Raw genomic sequence first — 22,882 nt, forward strand, 5'->3', positions numbered from 1 at the left:
TCACACTGTAGAACAAGATGAGCATTTTCCCAGTCAAAGTAGTATTCTTGTATTTCAAGAAAGGATGTGAGGCACAGAATTAGACCAGTCCCTCAAGCTGTGGTCACTTCAAAATAATTATACAGTTGAAAAACATGGACACTTTATTGTTGAGACATCAAAAAGCAGGAGCATTTCCACCAACAAAAAATCCATCTTAAGCATCAAATGAAAACACTACATAAATAACAATGCTAACAGAAAGACCAACAGTTGGAGCGTAGAATCAATTATGATGAAAGACTATCTATAATAGTTGAGATATGCAATAAGAATGAAAGAAGAGAGGTTTCTTTGTCAAATCTTCTTCAGCAAATTAACTACTAGCAAAAGATCATGAAGATGCCTTCTAAAATCAGCTTTCAAAATGGCTGGAATTGACACAAAACAGAAAAACTAAAGCCAGAACTACTCTAAATGGTATCAATCTATTGTCATCAGAAGTGACTTTTCTGAAGTCAAAAGAAAAAGAAAAGTTGAAGAAATATGCAAAGAACACAAAACTCAACAACAACCTTGCCCTCCACCAACTCTTCCTTGCCATCTTTGTTGCTTCCTGTTTTACATGATGATTAAACTTTTCAGTCATCAACATTTATCATGCTAGTGTTGTGCACCTGATCAAAAATCAGCTGTGCAAGAATCCATCAACTATCACCATGTGAATGTATACTTTCTCTCAGGAGCAGAAAACAGACATCCTGCATCAACCAACATCAACTTATAATCAAATATCTTCCTTATTAAGTAAAAATCTTCAGAGCTACAACTAATCAACATTGTACAATGAAAGGTACGTCTGATGAGGTGTTAGATTTGGGGTGAGTAGATGAGTGCTCTGTGCAAGAAGTGGAATAGAGGGGATTTTCATCCAGATTTTGCACAGGCAAAAAACAAGTACAAATTCTTCTGGGTAGATAATAATGATGGATTAGGACAGTCATGCTAGTGACAAAGAATTTGGTAAATAAAGTAACTAAGCATTGCAAAAAAACTGGTTTTATGAGGCCTTCTTTTGAACCATCTTAGTCATAAATTATAGCAAGATCACTATTTTGTAGTAACTGTTAGCAGACATGTTGAACAACATTGCAATGGTTACTCCAGGTTACATCATGGTTATGAATATAGTTTATGGAATAAACTGAGCAGTTAGTTTATTTGCATCTACTGTGATGCAAATGAAGTATTTACAACATGAAGTTCAAGAAACCAACCACAGGAAATGTAACAGATAAATAGTTACTAATACTAAATTTTATCCCCGGTAAAGAATAACTATTTTAATATTGACTAGTTAATTAGTAATTGCAGAATAAGTGCTAGATGGAATCAGAGAGAAAAGCTAATCTGGAGTAGTAATTGGTGGAGACCGAATGCATATAGATGAGGATAGTCAGGTAAAGAAATACCAGAATATTCAAGTCAAAGAAAACTGCAGATGAAAAAAACTGAGGAAGACATGGGCAGAAGTGTAAAAAGCTAATCTCAGTATGCTGGTTCTTACAAAAGGGACAGCAAAGGAAAGCAACAAAGTGCGAAACCATTATGCTGAAGAGAATTCAATGAATTCATGCAAGCATGGAAAAATAAACATAAAAATGATGGTGATACCCATAAACAAATGTATATGTACAGACACCCTACATGGGAACGCATACATATATATATATTTATATGTATACACACGTCATGTGATGTTAATGTGAATAAGATAGCAGGTAATTCTGTTATCCATTAGACAGCCTGCAGTCAGTCTGTAATAGCAAATAAATGCTTATGTCACTTGTAAACAGGTATAGATATTTATGTGTAAACATAAGAATAGACTAAACTAATTATATTTTCATTTCTTCCTCTTTCTATCTTTGCCTCAAAGCTCATAAATATATACATGCTTACATACATTTATATATACACACACACACACACACACACACATACACACACACACACACATATATGTAGGTATGTATATATTGATCTATCTATATCTCCACTCTCTCTCTCTCTCTCCCTATATATATATATATATATATATATATGTATATATATATATATATATATAGGAGTGAGTGGTCAAACAAAAGAAGGGCATTCAACCAATTTATTGGTTGATCCATATATATATATTTTGATCCATATATATATGTATGGGTCAGTCATAGCTCTGTGGTTCTAATGTTCATAACCATGTCTTTCTTGGCAAAATACCACTGTTCTGTGTATAAATATGCATGTGTATGAATGCATATCCTTACCATCATCACTATTGTTTTAACATCCGCTTTTTTCTAGCTTGCATGGATCAGATGGATGCCATTCCAGTTGCCAACACACATCCACTTTCAGGTAAAGTAATGTTCCTCATGGGCAGAAATGTTTTCACAGAAGACTGGAAACAGACAGCACCTCTTGCATGATGGTACCAGTTATTTACAATTATTGCACAATGATACACACATGTGCACACACACACACACACACATTCAACAAGCTTTTCCTAGTTTTTGTCCATCAAGTTCATTCAGAAGGTTTCAGTTGGCCTGAGGCTACTGTAGATGACACCTGCCCATGGTGCTGTGAAGTAAGACTGGTTGAGACAAAACTTCTCAGCCATTCACCCATTATTCCAACACACTCATAAAGTCACTTATATACATATTTGTGTGTGTATATATATATATATATACAGCCACACATCCACATACACTTATATATATATATAAAGTTGGGTGTAAGACCTATCAGATGTGGTGTGCAAGAGAGACAACTGGTATGGTCATGTGATGTGTATGGACAAGGACAGCTGCATGAATGAAGTGCTGATCTCTAACTGTGGAGGGAACCTGTGGTAGAGGTAGACCTAGGAAGACATAGGACAAGGTGGTGAAGCATGATCTTTGAACTTTGGGCCTCACAGAGGTAATAGCTAGTGACTGAGACCTTTAGCGATATACTATGCTTGAGAAGACTCATCAAGCCAAGTGAAATCGTAGTCATGGTTGATGCTGGAGTCATGTAACTGGCACCTGTGCTGGGAGTACATAAAAAGCACCTTTTGAGTGTTGGGCCGCAGAGAGGCAAAGTGGTTGATGCCAGTGGCATGTGAAAAGTTCATTTCAAGTGTTGGATCTCATGGAGGCAATGACCGAGACTTTTGGATTTATGTTGTGCTTGAAAAGAAAACTCAGCAAGCCAGGTAAAAATGCAGTCATGGCAGATACTGGCATCATGCAAATGATATCCATGCCAGTGACATGTAAAAGCACCCATTACACTCTCGGAGTGGTTGGCATTAGGAAGAGCATCCAGCTGTAGAAAACAGACTGCTGTCTGGTGCAGCCTTCGAGCTTGCCAGCCCTGGTCAAACCATCCAACCCATGCCAGCATGGACAACGGACATTAAATGATGATGATGATGACGATTACATATCATCATCATCGTTTAACGTCCGTTTTCCGTGCTAGCACAGGTTGGACGGTTCGACCGGGCTCTGGGAAGCCAGGAGGCAGCACCAGGCTCCAGTCTGATCTGGCAGTGTTTCTACAGCTGGATGCCCTTCCTAACGCCAACCACTCCATGAGTGTAGTGGGTGCTTTTTACGTGCCAGGGGAATCTGGCAGCGGCCACAATCGGTTGGTGCTTTTTACATGCCACCAGCACAGAAGCCAGTCAAGGCGGTGCTGGCGTCGGCCACATTCGGATGGTGCTTTTTACGTGCCACTGGCACAGAAGCCAGTCAATTACATATATATATATACAAAAAATGTATATATACATACAAAAAATGTGACCGCATGTGTATTGTTGGCGACTTTTTTCCTCCGTCTTCCCTTCCTTGGATCTTTCCTTTTCCTATGTTTCTGATGAAGAGCTCTGCTCGAAATGTTAAATCCTCCTTTCTTTCCTTTCCTGAGCATCCAGTAACACTATACTTGTTCCATGTCCTCACATTGTTGTGTTTTCTCTTTGTGTTTTCATGTTTGGATTAACTTTATATATATATATACATATGATGGAAATCTTCTGTCCAAGATGACATATGAGCTTTCAGTGAGAAGACACAAAAGCAAAAAAACATCCAACCAGGAATCCCAAATTAATAGCAGAAACAGAAAAAACAAAAACCTGGATCCACCAGAAAACAGTACTAACACACAAATAAGTAATCAACAACACACCCATACTACTACTGCTACTATTCACCAATGTTTACCATTCATTCACTTAACTTGGTGACTCTTCATATGAATCTCCAGACCACCAATCAATTTGCAAAGATAATCACAAACACCACACAAGCAATGCAAATTACTTGAATCAATATGCATATGAGGCATGATTTATTAAATAAATCAGCACATGACTGAGAAGCTGCAATGTAGACAATGGTGGTTCATGGGAAGATTGTTGTTCTGTTAGTTTATTTTCTTTTTTTCTTTAACTGATTATGATGAAGTATGCTTTAAGTTTCAAAATTTTGAAGCTGAAAAATGCTCTCTTTCTTCTAGTCTGCATGGGTGCTTGCAAGATTCTTAAAGTTTTTCTTTGCTAATATTCAGGCATTTCAAATTATCTTTGAAATACCTGAATATTAGAAGTGGCCAGCCTATATTGCATCATAAATTTTCAAGCTGACCTAAAAGATTTGTTTCAGGATTCAACCAATATTCATGCAAGAGATGTGTCCACACTATCGTATCTGAGACATGACTAAGAAAGACTCTATACCAAGTAAACCACACATTTCCAGGACAGTGCTATTCTTTACTCTATCATCCCACTTAACCATGCATACTTACTGTTTTCAAATCTATCAATGATGTGCCTGATGTCCTTGAGTATATTTGCAACTAGTATATTAACAACAGTAAATCTCTTATTGTGTGAGATACGACTTTAGTTGCTGCTTTGAAACAATGTTTGTTGAAGATATCACCCATAGTCCTGTATTCAAGAAACACATGTTGAAAAGGCATAATCCAAAAATCCAGAAAAGGCATAATCCAAAAAATCCAGAAAAGGCATAATCCAAAATTACAGTAAAAAAATAGTGCAAATAATATTGGTGCCAAAACACAACGTTTAGTACCATTTTGAACATCATAAGGCTGAGATTAACTATCATCTGAGAGAATAGATGCCCTCATATCACTATGATATTTAGCATTTGCTCAGAAACCTCAAGCTTTGTTAATACTTTCCACAAAGACTTTTGTAAGATCTAAACACCACATAGAAACTTTATAGTGCTTGAGAGCTTTCTTCTGAGCTTATCACAAACTGCATATCATATCCATTGTCTTCTGACCTGACTTAAACCACACTGACTCTCTAGCTACACAGAATTAATTAAGTCAATATTAATTCTGCTTAAGATGACACTAGAGAAGATTTTTCCTGCAACAGAGAGCAGTGAAATACTAATAGTGAAACTCATACCAGATACACTTTTTTCTGCTTCAGATTTACAAATCCAGAAGAAAGTAAATGCTATAACTACTTCATTCAACTGACCAGAATCTGGTAGCTCTGTCTCCAAAAGAACGGCAATGCTAACACTTTTACTTCTCAGAAACAGAGCTATAAATGCTGTTTTGCATTCAGGATGCTTCTTGTGGCCCTGAAGACACGACATCACTCACACACACATGCATTATCTTTTACTTGTTTCAGTCATTGTTTCAGTACCACTTTGAAGAATTTTAGTTAAATGAATCAACCCTAGCACATATTCTTTTCACCCTGGTACTTATTCTATTGGTGTTTCTTGCTGAACCACTAAGTTACAAGGGCATAAACACACCAACACCAGTTGTGAAGTGGTGGTGGTGGTGGAGAACAAACACAGCCATAAAAATACATACACATATATGACAGGCTGCTTTCAGTTTCCATTTACTAAATCCACTTATAAGGTTTTGGTCAGCCTAAAGCTATAGTTGAAAACATTTGCACAAAGTGCCACACAGTGGGACTGAACCTGGAACCATGTGTTCGGGAAGAGCAAACTTCTTAGCACACAAGCACACACTGAAGTAAATGTGTCTGTGTATCTGAGTCAGTACTTTTATATCTTTTAGTGAAGGATATAAATGTTGACAAAGAATAGGTGCCTTTCAAAGTCAACTGAGTTACCTTGCCATTCTCTCCACCAGAAATACAGAGAACCAGTGAATGTCCAATTATAAACCTATATCTAATGATGCTATTGTTCACAAATTGCAATATGAAATATAAATATAAATGTATGTATGCATGTATGTATGTGGGCATTTGCATATGTTATGTAATTTGTTAATGTAATATGTTTACAACTGTCTTCAGTAATAAAAATATACCATTCACAAATGCCCACATACAGATGCTTATGCACGCATATATACAGTATCTGTGCTATGAGAGTGTGTTTTACATTGTGACACATACATACGAAGGCAAGTAGTAGTTCATGAATTACATATGATTCCGATGTTTCAAGTATGGCTTATGGTAATATGTTGGTAAATTTTCTCATATGTATCATAATCAATATGAAAAGTGTGTGTGTGTGTGTGTGTAATATGATATATATATATATATATATATATGTCTATCTTTCATATTGATTATATATATATAAATCATTGTTTTAGCATCCAAGTTTACATGCTTACATGGCTCAGATGCAATTTGTTGAGCACAGATGCCCTTCCTGTCACCAACCCTCACCTGTATCTAGGTAAAGTAACATTTCCCCATGGCCAGACAAGTTTTTCATGGAAGGCTGAAAATGAAAGACACCACTTGCATGAAAATTATACTTGTTTACAACTATCACATGATATCTAGAGAAAACTAAAATCTGGCACTTCGTTGGTTACAACAATGAGGGTTCCAGCTGATCAATGGAACAACCTGTTCATGTAATTAATGTGCAATTGGTTGGGCACTCCACAAATACGTGTATCCATAATATAGTTCTCAAGGAGATTCAGCATGACACAAAATGTGACAAGGCTGGCCCTTTAAATACAGTTACTTCTCATTTTTGACAGCTGTGTGGACTGGAGCAATATAAAATAATGTAGCTTGCTTTAGGACAAAGTACACTGCCAGGAATTGAACTCACAAACTTACAATCATGAGCTGAATACCCTAACCACTAAGCCATGTGCCTTCACTTGTTAAAAGAAGAAAGCATGAACACAGACATACATATGTTGGGTTTCTTTCAGTTTTTGTCCACTAAATCCACTCACAAAGCTTTGGTTGGCTTGAGGCTATGGTAGGAAACACTTGTCCAAGATGCCATAGAGTGGGACTGAACCTGAAACTATGTGGTTGGGATGCAAGCTTGTTAACCACAGTCACCTGCACTTACCTATCTGTGTGTGTGTGTGTGTGTGTGTGTGTAATATTTGTGTAATAAGACAAAAGCTTGTAAATAACATAAGAGCTAGTTTCACATCACAGTATTTGCAGGCATATCCCATAGATCAGTACTGATGCAGCAACAAGACATACAAACTGATTTAAATAATTCTCTAGCATTTAGCAGCTGAAAAATCCATCATCAAATAACATTACGTTGTAAATGAAGTGTCTGCAATCAAAACATCCAGCAATCCTTGCAAATCAACAGCTGGCTCATCCAATGTGTACAGACATGACAGAATTTCAATGCCTCATCGTCAACATGGAGAAATGCAAGTAAAAAATGTTGATAGCTAAAGCGTAAATATTGTCAGATAAGGCTATAAATTTTCTAGTGAAGTATCTAATGAAGATACTTCTAACTCAATGCCATTATTTCTTTGTTTTATCTTCTTTTTATTGTTTTGGCTTTTTAAAATTTCTCTTCTATGTTTTAACTAATAAATCTAACCAAATAGAGCACACAAGTTTCATTTATACAAGAGTTTCATATTACGTTACTGAAATGCATATATATTAGCTATTAAGATGAACATAGTTATTTTTGTTTTAAACGTACTCAAAGTATTTAAAATTCACTTCAAACAATGGGTTAACAAAAGATTCAAAAGATTAACTTAAAGAGAATCAAAACTTCAGTTGTGCTAGATTCACAGAAGTAGGGGCACACATGAAATAAAGTAATAAAGTTCATAAGCTGATAGGACAACTCCATAGTGATGGTTTTAGCCACTAGGTGACATATATTTTGTTATTGTTAAGCCCCATAACATCCCTTGTTGAACAAACCCATCATCAAAAAAAAGTCTAGCAATGAGTTGTTCCATCTGTTTTGGGGTATGCAGAACAACTTTGTCTCATCTGTCCTTTCCTCAAGACAGTAGGGTGTGGTTTGAGAGAGATTCAGCTGCTATGTCTAGTAGATTGTTCAATCACATAGAACAGTGATTCCCAAAATGTAGAGCATTGGTTTCCAATGAAGATAACAGTGATTCCAACGTATATAGCAGTGGTTTCCATTATGCAGAACACTGGTTTCACTGCATCATCATCATCATCATCATTCATTTAGCGTCCGTTTTCCATGCTAGCATGGGTTGGACGGTTCAACTGGGGTCTGGGGAGCCCGAAGGCTGCACCAGGCCAGTCAGATCTGGCAGTGTTTCTACAGCTGGATGCCCTTCCTAACGCCAACCACTCCGAGAGTGTAGTGGGCGATTTTATGTGCCACCGACACAGGTGCCAGACGAAGCAATTTCCAATATATAGAGCAATGATTTCTATGTGTAGCACAAGTGGTATCTAATGAGTAGAATAGTGGTTTCCATGAATATGACAGCACTACAAATGTGCATTGAATAGCAGTTCCTATGCATTTAGCAGTTTACAACCTTTTGCCATCTTGACCCTTATGGAAAATTAAAAACCTGTCAAAACCCTTATCTTTTTTTCTTAATATTTAAATAATAAAATGTGGGGATGCTCTTAACATTTGATACTTTTCCTGAGAAAATATTTACCTTTTTTTTTTCAGTAAATGTTATATTATAGGCCTTGTAACTTTAGGTTATTGCCTAACATTAATTGTGAACATTTTATATTTTATCACATATTTATAAAGAGAAAGATTTTCTCTTTAAAATTCTTTCAGTATTACACTTGTACTCAAATTCAGTGAAAGGAGCAATGCACATAGCCTTCACAGATACTGCAAGTCAGATTAGATTGATGTCATTAACATATTGCTTATACTGTTGTGAGCTGATAACTACAGGAAAGATATTCAAGGAGGAAATTCCAGAAGGCCTGTACTCTAGGTCTAGTGGTTGGTGTAGGACTGGGGTGGGAAACTGGACAAAAGTGAGGAGAAGGTGAGAGATGAGTGGAGGTGGCATGAGACCAATGAGCTTTGAGGAGCAAAGGCTGTCTTAATAACTGTACAAAAAAACAAAAGGAGAGAGTACATCTGTGAGCTGGAATCTAGGAAGTGTCTGAATGTCTTTTCTCTGGATGTGTGTGTAGCAGCAGCACCATCAAAGGTGTAGGAACAGTGCTCCATCGCAGGTTTTAACTGAACTACATTCTCTCAGAGAGAGGGAGAGAGAGAGAGAGAGAGAGAGAGAGAGAGAGAGAGAGAGAGAGAGAGTGTGTGTGTGTGTGTACACATGCATGTTAAGCCAAAAACAGAACCTTGACATAAAGCAGGCAAATGCCCCTCAAGTCATCAAACCCTAACGTCTACAAAAAAAAAAAAGAATATATTGGATGTTGTAGTTTTGAACTTGTGACTGAAATAAGACAGGATGGTCATAACTAAGATGGTAATTGATCACAGACCTGCTTAATCAAAACAGACCTAGGGCCAAACAACAACATGCATGTGTGTGTATGTGTGCATGCAAGCATAAATACATACATACATAAATGTTTGTTTTTATGTCAAGTTATATATAAAAGCAATTTAACATTAAACGAAAGGATTGCTCAATACTCTTTAGTAGAGTAACTGTTCATTAAATTTTAAAAGGGACGGGTTGACAGTGACTTTGAAATTTTAGCTAACTCACTTGGATCCTAAACCAATCTGTTATTTGATCAGATGGTCTGTTTATTTATTGCATTAGTGTGTAAATGAGCAAGTACTTCAAAGGCATGTGTATCCTTCATGGAATCTGCATGTAACAAAGCTAGCCCCTTGAATTATATTATAACCCATGAGATGAGCTTTTACACAGTTTTCATCCACCCAACTTCACTCACAAGCCTTGGATCAGTCTAAGGTTACTGTATAAATTGTTTGCTGAAGATGCAATGCAGTGGGATTGAACTTGAAATCTCATCATTGCAAAGCAAGCTCCTTGACTACTTGACCATATTTGTATCCACACACACATGTGTGTGTTAGTATGTATAATGATTACAGAGAAAATGACAATGGTGGAATCAATAATGGTTTCTGATATCAGCCCAGGAATCAATAGTGGGAAGACACTAATGTTAAGTATAACTTAATTCAACTCTCAACTATTACAACTCCATTAATTCACTCAATCAATGCTAATCTATCTTCAACCAAATTATCAATATTATGATGTTTGGCATGATGTCATTTAGTGTATTTAACATGCTTATCTATTTAACACGCCTAACTGATTATATATAAATGTTTAACATTGTCTTTTAATGGGTCTGCATATAGATTTGCTGAAAACTGAAATATTCTAAGTAGCTTTGCACAGGTAAAATAAAACCCAGTGTCACTTCATTAATTTCTGCTCAATATTTAATTTGGAAATTTCCTCCATTTTTTTTTTCTTTTCTAGTTGATACATTAGACACTGTGCTTATTCTTGGTTGCTGCTGTAGTGAGCAGATGAGAGATCAATCTCTCCATGGACATAATTTTGGTTGATCTACTGCAGGAAGTAACTCATTACTGCATGCTAACAAATGATTCATGAATTCTACAGTACTGCTGCTGCTGCTCACAGAGGTGTACTGCTGCTGCTGCTCACAGAGGTGAGTTACAAATGATACAAAATTTGGCACATAATCAAAACAAATGAAGTTATCAGGCTACTAGAAACAGCAGCCAAATTTCAAGCCACCGAGACAGCCTCTACATAGGTGCATATAAATCTTCTGCAAACTACATGCAACTACCTCAAATATGAACAGGACACATTGAACAAGAGATTTCCTGATATACAAAAATACCCAATCAAGTTTGACCTAGGGCTAAACAACAACAATAACAACTTAGAGACTTGGCTACTGAGAGATAAAACCGGCATCCAGTGATTTCCTCCAGAGATTTGCAAGAGGAGCTGCAAGTTGCTGTCTGCATTCCTTCAGCACTCTAGCAGGGAACCTGTTCTGACCCCGTTCTGTATCAGGTTTGATTTCTTTTATTGCTGCTAGGATATCAATGGCATTGAAAGTTATGTTGGAAAGGACATGTTGAGGATTCACAGAATCAAAGCTGCTTGAGTTAACTGAATCAGGGTCACTGAAGACAGAGCAGTATTGACTTTGCAAGATCTGTCATACCTTTGGCATCAATATGAAGAATGCTGTTTCCATCAACCAGTGGGCTGATAAATGAAACTGGTCATTTATGAGGGTTCTCATACAGTCCTGCAGTTGTTGCTTCCTTGATTCCAAGGTTGTTAATGTTCTTGATTGGGGGTGATGCTGATGGTGGTATTTAAGGGTACTGATTTTTCGGATTATTTTTTTTATTCTCCTGGTGAGCTATTTTCTCTATTTTGGAATCCTGCATCTACTGTTGTTTATGAGTCATGAGGGTGTGTGTTTTGATCATATGTGGGTGACTGTGTCCACAAATAGTTGCCATAAATTGGTGTTTGTTGTGGTATTAGAGGAAGCAAGGATGAAGGACCAGTCCACTTGCAATAAGTCTTGAGTGATCGCACTCCAGTTTGACTTGTGTAAATTCATGTTATTTAATGGGTGCACTGGAGTTAGTGATTTATGCCAAATTTCCAGATGTTGAAGATCGAGGTTACAGAGTATTATGTCATGATCAGAGAGGAGGGTTCTTTTCACTGTGATGTTATGAATAGTGTTAGCATGGTTGCTTAGCACTAGGTCCGAGACACTTTGGTTATTTTTGGTTGGTTCATGGACGAGTTGTGACAGGAAAAAATTATCCGTAAATTTAAAAAGTAACTCCACTGCCGCTTTGTCTGAGCTTGAGGTGAAGGTTCCTGGTCTAACAATATTAGTGGACCAGCCAACAGAGGGTAGGTTGAAGTCGCACATCATCAGAATATTTCCTGGGTTACATTGCAGAAGGAAAGATTTGATCTTCTCAAAGCACTCTTGGAAATAGTTTAAGGGTGCCTGTGGGGGTCTGTAGAGCCCAATCACATATTTATATATATATCTTTTATCTTTTACTTGTTTCAGTCATTTGACAGCAGCCATTTTGGGGCACTGCCTTGAAGGGTTTTAGTTAAACAAATTGATACCAGGACTTTTTTTTTAAGCCTAGTACTTATTCTATCAGTCTCTTTTGCCAAGCCACTAAGGTACAGGGACATAGACACACCAACACACACACACAAAGGGCTTCTTTCAGTTTCTGTCAACCAAATCTGTTCACAAGGCATTGGTCAACCTGAGGTTGTAGCAGAAGACAGTTGCCCAAGTTGCCACACAGTGGGACTGAACATGGAGCCATGTGGTTGGAACGCAAGATTCTTACCACACAGTCATGTATGTATATACAGATGAAATTTATAGAAAAACAAAAGACGAAGACAGGTGTATGAGCAACAAGCAAATGTATTAGTTTGACACTAAGGAAAATGAAAAAGTCTTTTATGTTTCGAGCCTGTGCTCTTCAACAGAAAGGAATAAGAGAAAATAAACAGAGAGAGAATGAAAAAAACTTTAGATTTCAGCAGTCCATAAAACAATTTAACATACATATACACTTTCTAATACAAACCATGCACAAACACATACATATATCAAAATGCACATATATAACACATATATGCAACTTCATTCAAACCTTGCCTACATAAAGGCCTGTTCCATAAGTGCAAACACTGAAAGAACATGCATAGATGAATATAGTTTGCAGCACATATAAATGTACATTATCTTATCTCTCAACATTGTCATCATTGTTGTAATAGCTTTTTCATTTGTTTCTGCTTCTAGCATCCTAGATTTGTAATACATATCAATCATATTCAGAGTTTTCTATGATAAATATCTAATTCTACTTTTATCAATTACTAAATAATGACTGATTTCACCAAATATTCCTGCGATACTACTTCCCATCACATTTCTGTAATACTACAACATCCGTTCCTGCCACATCACCATAATACATCTTCCTGTAAGCACCTTATTTGCAGATGGATGGCTCTTATGTCCTTGGAACTGTGCTAAATTCTTAGCCTTTCCAAACATAATCTATCACTAAAAAATTCATTACGCCAAAGTATATTTATATGCTAGCATATGAAAATTGGAGATATATCCACTTTGAAGTTTTTAGAAACATGGCAGCAAAGCTAAGTATCTTTGGCATGGATAAATGGAGTGGAAACTGCTATATTTGATGATGCTTACACTATGATGCTGAGAACTCAAGGTACATTCTCCAAGTTCCATTTTATAGTAGGACTATGTTCTCAAACATATAAACACATTTCAATTTCCACTGTGTGTTGGCTTGATAAACAAAAATCCAATACAAGAGTCTCCATAGTGTCACACATCCTGTTAGAAATAATGATCAAGTCTCCCTCAAATCACTTCCAACTTGGCATATTTTTACACTGCTGTCATAATCTGTAAGCATTACTTGCCTGGAACTTTATATCCATATGAATTACACAAATAGAAGGAATAAAGGCATGCTGATATATATTCTTTTATTCTTTAATTCTTTTACATGTTTCAGTCATTTGACTGTGGTCATACTGGAGCACCACCTTAAAGGGTTTTTAGTAGAAGAAACTGACCATTCTTTGTAAGCCTTGTACTTATTCTATTGGTCTCTTTTACTGAACTGCTAAGTTACAGGGGATACGTAAACACAGCAACATCGGTTGTCAAGCAATAGTGGGGGGACAAATGCAGACACATAAATATATACATTTATATATACATTATATATATATATATATATATATATATATATATATATATATATATATATGACAGACTCCTTTCAGTTTCCATCTACCAATTCCACTCACAAGGCTTTGGTCAGCCTGAAGTTATAGTAAAAGACACTTGTCCAAGATGCCACACAGTGAGACTAAACCTAGAACTGTGTGGTTGGGAAACAAGCATCTTACCACACATCCACAGCATTGTTACACTATAGGTTAATGGGTCCCTGAACTTTCTTGTGCACCTTCTGTTATTTAGCTGCAAAAATGTCTGCTATTTAACTGCAAGGTCTTTCTTTAAATACAGTTCTGTCTTGTGTAGTAAAAGCATTTTATTAATGCCAGAATATGATGAGATTACAAGCAAGAGATATCAAACATCTTGACTAACCACGTTCAATATATACAGATGAATCAATAAATAAACAGGTTAATAAAAAAATTATTGCTTTTTAAATTTTCATTTCTGTAGACTTGCACAAAAACACACAAAAGTCTATAACTAAAACACTGAAGGTTGAGTCAGTTAACCGTGTCCCACTTCCCTGGCAAAAATATGTATTGTGTCTGAGTCTGAATATCTGAGTACAGACAGCAGTGTGGTCAGACACTTATGAAGTTCATTTTGAAATCATGAGAGCTAAGGTTCAGTCTCAGTGCAATGCACCTTGGGTTGATCAAGCCTTGTGAAAGAAACTATATGATGGAAGCTATAGAAGTGTCAATCAGGAGGACTGCACATGTCATTGAAAGTCTTGGCCTTGTCATACTGCATTATGCTGATTCTGACTGAGGTTTATATTAAGGTACAAGGCATAAATTCAATAGTCAGCCATTTCAACAGTCATGATAACAGTGTGCATGCTGGTGTGGTTCCATTATTCAAACTAGAATATGACTTGAGATTCAGCATATCAACTTGCAAGTAGTATAATATATATGCGTATAAGTATACACACACACACACACACACACACACATTTATGCTTGTAAGATTGGACCTTGGAAAAGGCAATAGTCATCAAGAATGTTTTCATTAATACGTGTGTTTGTGTTAGTAAAGGAAACATCTAAAATATTTTTTCATTAAAAGTACTAAACTTTCTTGAAAAACCAAAAACAATTTTTCTTTCTTCCATTCCTCTTTAAATACCCCCCCCCCCGCCGCTGCCACTTTTTTGTATTTTTCATTGACAAAAATCTATGTAACTTTGTGATGTTTCATTGTTCTTCAGTATTAATTATTTCTACTTTGAAGTCTTCCCAATCAATATGCTTTCAATAAGACAACAAAGATAACAGAAATTGAAATAAAAATGAAAATGGAGCACCAAGTAGCATTTCTAAACAGTTTTGAAAAACAGTGAAATACAAACGAGGAATAAAATAATTAGCCTCAGCACCCACCCACCAAAAACAAAACAAAAAAAAAAGTAAAAGAAAATGGGAAAGGGAAAAATTTTATTAAAGCAGACACCAAATTGATCCTGGAAAAGATTTCATAACAGAATGGGTGTTGTTGTTGTTGGTGGTGGTGGTGGCAATGGCAGCATTGTATTTTTTTCTGAAAGGGATAATTAAATCAAATTACCGTTTTTTAAAAAAGTTTTCTTGGTATTGTTGTAGTTATTGTTGTTGTTTGTTAGCTCCAGTTCAGCTGTGACATAACATGCGCCTCTTAACAAAGGCATTTTCCCTGTAACCATCCAGTAGCTCCTTCAAACACTGCATATCTAAGAGGTTATTATCTAATGTGTGGTCCATAATCTGTCCTTCACTTTTCTCAGTGGCAGAGTGTAGTTCCAGATAGATTTGGCTACTGTTTCTAGCATAACCACACAGAATCTCCTTCATTTGTTTATAGAGTTTTGTAGTAGTCATAATAGCTATCCTCCTCTTCTTCCTCCTTCTCCTCCTCCTCATTTTCATTGTTGTTGCTGTTCTTGTTGTTCTTGTATACTTTTCCTAGCTTTCATGCGTCAGATGGAATCCAATGAGACAATTCTCTATGGCTAGATGCCCTTCTTGTCACCAACCCTCACTGTTTCCAAGTAAGGTAATTTTTTCCCCTGGCTGCACATGTTTTCACAGAAGATTAGAAATGAAGGACAACACTTGTATGATGGTGACACTTGTCAGAGCCAGGAGATGACAACAGAGAGACAAATGAAAGTGAACCAGAATGGTATAAGTGACAGGGAGGAGACGAAAATGTAAGAGGGGAGAGAAAGAGAAAGACTGATAGCTAGCACTAAAGAGTGATTGAGTATGTGTGCGTATATCTTTTAAGAAACATGAAAGAATAATCTTTACAAATCAGGGGAAAAAATTTACAGAGAGAAACAACTGAAACATTACCATATGTGAAGTTAGAGAAAAATGAAAATTTTATCTTTATGGAGAGAAGGAGGAGAGTGGGGGAGAGAGAAAGAAATAACTAATATTTTTTGAAATGTGATAAAAATATAAAACCAACTCTGCTTTCTGAAGTGTGTAAAGAATGGATTACAATGCATATATTACTGTGAAACTTTCAAATTAAAGAAATTATGGGAGAACCAGAACAATAATGAATTCAATGAGAAAAAACTTAAGATGGAGAAATGAAAATAGAAATCGACCTTTTATAAAATGAAATGGGAATGCAATACTAAAAATCTTTACTATTGTCAAACATGAAATGCAAACCATTTGGAAATGTCCTTTCTATTTTCACATTTCCACAGAAATTGAAGAATGTCAAAACAAGAAGAATGATGACTTAAAAAGGTGAAATGAAATTGGAAAATAGTTCATAAGACATCAAATGAAAAAGAATAAAATAATTCTTGGTGAAACAAAAATTTTTTTAAAATCTATTCATGAGACTAAGTTTTATGCATACAAAAATAATAAATGAAATGTCAAATTTAAGTTTTGAAAAATTGTAAAAACCCAAAAAGTGATAAGAAACTAACAACAATCAGCATGCACACTCATCATACAATGCTTGTAGATACTGCATTACATAACAGTAATTTGAACTGTAGAAATAAAGTTTCAATAAAGAAAGTGGGGTATAAGACAAAGTAAGCAATTGAAAAACTATGAAAACTAAGATATTCCAAACTGAAATATTCCCAGTTTAACAAATGAACTAAAATAAATCTACCAGTCCACTTTCCAATATCATATAGAAAGTATTGCTACTCTAGTGGTCTCAGTTAAAATGAATAAGCTTGACAAAGTGCAATACAGTTTAACAAGATTGTTGTTTTTTAACTATTAAGCTCATTATAGAGTTGAAAGAATTTTCAATATTTTTATTTACAATTTGTCTCGTTTGCATGAAATTTCTATGCAAATCACAACTTCTATGAAATTATTACACATATATACCAAAATGCAGCATTATGTTACAGTGAGGTTCACAAATTTTATAATTTTAAGACTTCTATAATTTGAGACATAAAAATAACATTAATTAATGAACTTATTGAATGCACTGTTCAGGTCTATGACAGCTCATCAGGAAAAAGTAAAAGAGAGGACAGAAAGCAGCAACTCATGTAAATAAAGAGAGCAATGATAGCCAATAGCACATATATATTACATAGGATAAAACCCCCAAAAGACAGAAGAGTGAATGAATAGTAAAAAAGCCAAAAAGAGGAAAGAGTAGAAAGGTACATCAGAAGTAGCATCAGTAAATTTGAGGAAGCATGGACTATTTGAAGGATACAGTATCCTGATAGCTAACAACTGATTCAGATGATTTATACCATACTTCAACAATTCAGAACATGAAAACTATATTTCTAAAAGCCAAGGGTGTTGTGCAGCCTTTTTATTTTACAAATGTCTTCACAGAGGGTAAACATATTGAACTCAAAAAGGTGACCAAAGTCATTGTTTGAAAGATGGACAATCTTGCTGGCTTCCACCAAGTCAGCTCCTAGATATCAAAGCACTGATGCCCCAAGACACAATATGATCAAAATCTGGGACACCTTTCAGCAGTCTGATATTCTGGACAAGATGGGGTTTCCAAACTGGAGATGCAGACTGTGCATGCACTCATACCAAAACCGTATATAGCTTCAAATAGAAAGCCAGTGAGTAGCTGAAAAAGGCTTTACTAAATGATGCTAAGATACCTTCAACCTGTTTGATGATTTCAGAAATGCAATTCATCCAATGCAGATCATTGTTGACAAAAATGCTTAGGTCACATTCACAAGTAGATCTCTTGAAGTTGGTGTTGTGAAGAGAGTAAGTAAATTCCAGGTTTTTCCTCCCCAAATCTACAATGATTTTCTTATCTACAATCAACTTAAATTATTAAAAGAGCAACCTATTGCTGCATTATATCCAGTCAGATTACAGGAGAGATCTATAGTGTGTAGGATTTGCTCTCTTTTATCTAGGTTTATGTTGCCTATGCCTTTTAATTAAGTGTAGCAAGTATATGTTCACAGATTGCCTGTCTACCCTTAAATACTCAAATATTGGCTCATATCTGTGTTTTCTACAAGTGATCACATGACCTGGTCATGTGATGATCGAATCCTTCAAGCTTTATGCAAGCTATCATCCCGTGACAGACCAGATGAGTGCAGGCAAATTATGCCTATTCACTGGAACTATTATCAGCTTCAAAAAGAGGTATCTTTGTTGTTTTTCTTCAGCATGGCAGGAAAACATGGTCTAGTTCAGATCTTGACAGAGAGGAAGTTTATTCTGCAGGTAGCCTCAGGTATTACATCTGTTCCTGTCTTCCAGCAGAAATATCACGTATTTGTTTTTCTGTTATACACTGCATATATCATCAAGTACCAACTGCATGAGAAACCAATATGTATATTTTCTGACAGTACCAACATTTGCTGTACCTTCCATTAGGCATTGAAATAAAGAGTGACAGTAAATTACAACTTTTGTACTCGTATTTCTTTTTGCTGTTATATCTGACACATTTGGAACCAGGAAATTATAATGTTACCAGGGCCAGGGCCATGCAACTTCAACCCCTAAAAAAGTATCTGTATAGGCGCAGGAGTGGCTGTGTGGTAAGTAGCTTGCTAACCAACCACATGGTTGCGGGTTCAGTCCCACTGCGTGGCATCTTGGGCAAGTGTCTTCTGCTATAGCCCCGGGCCGACCAATGCCTTGTGAGTGGATTTGGTAGACGGAAACTGAAAGAAGCCTGTCGTATATATGTATATATATATATATATATGTGTGTGTGTGTGTGTGTGTTTGTGTGTCTGTGTTTGTCCCCCTAGCATTGCTTGACAACCGATGCTGGTGTGTTTACGTCCCCGCCACTTAGCGGTTCGGCAAAGGAGACCGATAGAATAAGTACTAGGCTAACAAAGAATAAGTTCCGGGGTCGATTTGATCGACTAAAGGCGGTGCTCCAGCATGGCCGCAGTCAAATGACTGAAACAAGTAAAAGAGTAAAAGAGTAAGAGTATCTGTTTTGTTAACACATGCAACAAACAACAGGGGACCAAGAATATATTCCTGCAATATTCAAGATATCATTGAAGAATGTTGTCTTGCTATCACAAATGAAATAACATTTTAGACTCAATCTCAAAACTTCACTCATTTGACACTTCCAAACTTTATTGTAACAGACTTCCTAAATTAGAACCCATAGTTAAATTAAATAAATTTTGGGCAAATAGATTTCCTAACTTGTTTAAAAACAAATTTTCTATAAAAAAAAATTACATAAACCATGAATTTCATTAATTAATGGAAACTTGGTGTATGCATAGGGGTCACCAACTAATTTTGCAACTAGAAAGATCTAAGTCGCTCAAATATGTCTCTCTTTCATATTCAGTTTTCTGGAAAAAAAAAATTCCACAACATAGAGAAATATTTTGTACAACTTTCATATCATAAATTGAACTAGAAACAATGTCTGAATAATTTTTCAAAGAAAAAAAAAGAAATATTTCATGTCAAGCTGTGATAATCCCTATATTAAAAAAAAAAAATCATATCTAAAAACAACTACTTCCACTACATACACCAAATACTAGAAAAAAAATAACCAAACAAACAAATAAACATATAAGCTCAGCTTATAACAAGTTATATCTGATCTCTAAATCACATAATATAAAATGTAAAACAGAGAAAGGATACATTTTTATAATCTAACACAAATTAAATACCTTTAGATATTTTTGTGATTAAGTTTCTAATGAGTAAATTGGTTATGGCTTTTAATTAATTTTCAGTATAAAGATTTTTGGAGAAGTTTACTAAAATATCTGTAATTATATGTATTGTATATTATGCTGAAATCTGAAATCTCAGGAATATCATTCATATTATAACTGGATTTTAATCAAAATTTTAATCTAAAAATAAACACTTTAAAAGTGGGTGTTTTCAAGTGGATTGGTATTAACAAGGTTAATTACAATCCATACTATCTAGAAACAAGATCAAATGAATTAGAAATACATTAAAATAAAGAAGGCCCTATAAGGAAGTATTGATCATCAAAAGCCTTAGAAAACTAATCTTATAATCAGGAATGGTTAGGTGCAGGCATAGCGTTGTTGTTAAGAAGTTCACTTCATAACCACATGCATCTGGGTTTAGTCCCTTTTTGTGGTACCTTGGGGGTTTTCTATGCTTGCACTAAGTCAACAGATGCCTTGTGAGTGAATTCGGTAGACAGAAAATGCATTAAGAATGTGTGTGTGTGCGTTTATGCATAATTATATACACACACACACATATAATGTGCATGTGTGTGTATGTGTGTATGTGTGTATAAAAAGGATGAAATAGATAGATTATTGATATATTTAAGATACAAATCTCATTTTAAACTGACCATAAAACCTAACCTTATAATTTCGTTTGCTGAATGTTAAGTATTTTAATAACAGAAATGATAAATTTTCTTTTGTAAAGTTAAATGATAATCCTGTGATATTTGAAGGAGGCTGAAACAAAACAAACAAGAAAAAGAACAGAATAATGAAGAGTCATCTTACTTCTGGAAGGTTATCGTTATACAGAAGTTCATCTAATGTCCGGAAAGTTATACTTCTTTCGACTTTCTCAGCTCGAAAGTGCTTCTGTCGCTTCCTTCGTTGCATTCTGGGTGATCCACATCCATCTGCAGAAATATCTGTATCAGAATCTGAGTCTGAGCTGCCTTCCGTGCTGTGAATTTGGCCAAGGTCATCTTCTGCAATTAAGTTGAAATGTATATATTTAACTCATTATATCTATTATTTCCATTTTGGCCAGTCTGTTCACCAATAATATTTCAATTTTTCAAAATGAAAATGTTACAAGATTTATTCTTGACATATAATAAACACACACACACACACAAACATGCATATACAGTAGCTGAAATACCTGGCATTGTCCAAGTTGAATATTCACAGAATTAATGGTAACATCAGAAAGTAATTTAAATTATAGTAAATATTTTGGAAAAACACTCAGTGCACTCAGAACTATGTACAATACTAGAACTACTAAATATTTTACAGAATTTTTCTTTTTCAGATATCCATGTTTTAAACGTGCAATTTCAATTCTGCAAAATATTATACACAAATGCAAATCTTTCCAGTCCTCTAATTTCTGATTAAATGTAACCTTTACCCTAACCTGAAACCCTAATACTAAGTTCTAACAATAAACCCTTCCCTTAAACCCTAACTCTAAGTTTGTCCCTGAAATCTAAACTAATACTGAATTTTAACCCTAACCCTGTTTTTTGTATAAAAGTGCATTTTCTTATGCTTAAGGCATATACTTGCAGAAAAAAAAACTGAAAACGAAAAAGTAACTGTCAGGGTTTAAAACAAGTATTAAAATGCCTCATTTGTACACTTCACTTTGGTTTGGTTGCTTTCATTGGATTTCCTACCTGATACCAACCACATTACAGAGTGTACTGGAACAGTTTATCTTGTCACCAGCACCAGAGAATGTTCTTATGTCTTTGACAAGTCAAAAATGTACACACAACATGTTTCTGATCATTCACAAACTACTAGGTACATTCTTCAATGGCACCAGCAAGAGAGAGGGTGTCATGTCAATGACATGACAACATTCTCAGACATGACAAACATTCTTTGAACTTTGCAGTATCTCTGGTCATTCACTGATCATCTTACAAAGTACACTACATATATTACTATCACTAATCCAGTAAAATTACAAATGAAAGTTTTGCATCTCTGAAGATTTAACAACGAAATTTAATTTTATATTTTACCTTACATAACTAGATAAACCATTCTATGTTAATGAAATGCATGAAAAATATTGTAACTAAAGATTTCATAAACAAGTTCTCCTGTTCTGTTTTGTTTTACACACATGCATGTATCAACACATACCTCCACATTCTCCTCCTAAATACTTCCTCTTAGTAGTGGGAGTTTTTCCCCTTTCCTTTTTCCCTGTTCTCTTTTGGACTTGCAAGTTACAATGGCAACCTAACTAGTTTTGGTGGCACAAAAAAAAAGCACCTAGTAAGTGGTTGGTGTTAGAAAGGGCATCCAACCAAAGAAACCGTGCAAAAGATGATACTGGAGCTCAATGTGGCCTTGCAGCCTGCAGGTTACTGTAAAATTGTTGAACTCATGCCAGCATGGAAAGCAGATGCTAAATGAAGATGATATATTCATACATAGAAACAGCATGGTTGAATAGGTAAAAAGTTTGTTTTACAATCCTGGGTTTGATGTGGAAGTGTATTTTACTATAACCAAGCATTGAA

The 22,882-nt window shown here is 35.5% G+C and overlaps 1 protein-coding gene and 2 long non-coding RNA genes across 6 annotated transcripts in view; 1 reads left to right on the plus strand and 2 right to left on the minus strand.

Annotated features, from left to right (window-relative positions):
* LOC115209811 (tubby-related protein 4-like) overlaps window positions 1-22,882 on the minus strand; it is a 646,703-nt gene that overhangs the window by 88,195 nt on the left and 535,626 nt on the right. For all 4 annotated transcript variants that reach the window (XM_029778367.2, XM_029778365.2, XM_029778366.2 and 1 more), the window contains one exon: window positions 21,129-21,325. In XM_029778367.2, coding sequence (XP_029634227.1) covers window positions 21,129-21,325 — 197 coding nt within the window. The remainder of the gene's footprint in view (window positions 1-21,128; window positions 21,326-22,882) is intronic.
* On the minus strand, window positions 11,574-14,377 carry LOC118762529. Its single transcript, XR_004998285.1, has 3 exons — window positions 14,367-14,377; window positions 13,089-13,093; window positions 11,574-11,653 (listed from the first exon to the last, which is right to left on the minus strand). It is a non-coding gene; the product is annotated as an uncharacterized LOC118762529 (long non-coding RNA).
* LOC118762528 lies at window positions 11,704-21,446 on the plus strand. Its single transcript, XR_004998284.1, has 3 exons — window positions 11,704-11,946; window positions 12,014-12,017; window positions 21,436-21,446. It is a non-coding gene; the product is annotated as an uncharacterized LOC118762528 (long non-coding RNA).

This window comes from Octopus sinensis, linkage group LG3 (assembly GCF_006345805.1).
Source record: "Octopus sinensis linkage group LG3, ASM634580v1, whole genome shotgun sequence".
Lineage (NCBI taxonomy): Eukaryota > Metazoa > Mollusca > Cephalopoda > Octopoda > Octopodidae > Octopus > Octopus sinensis.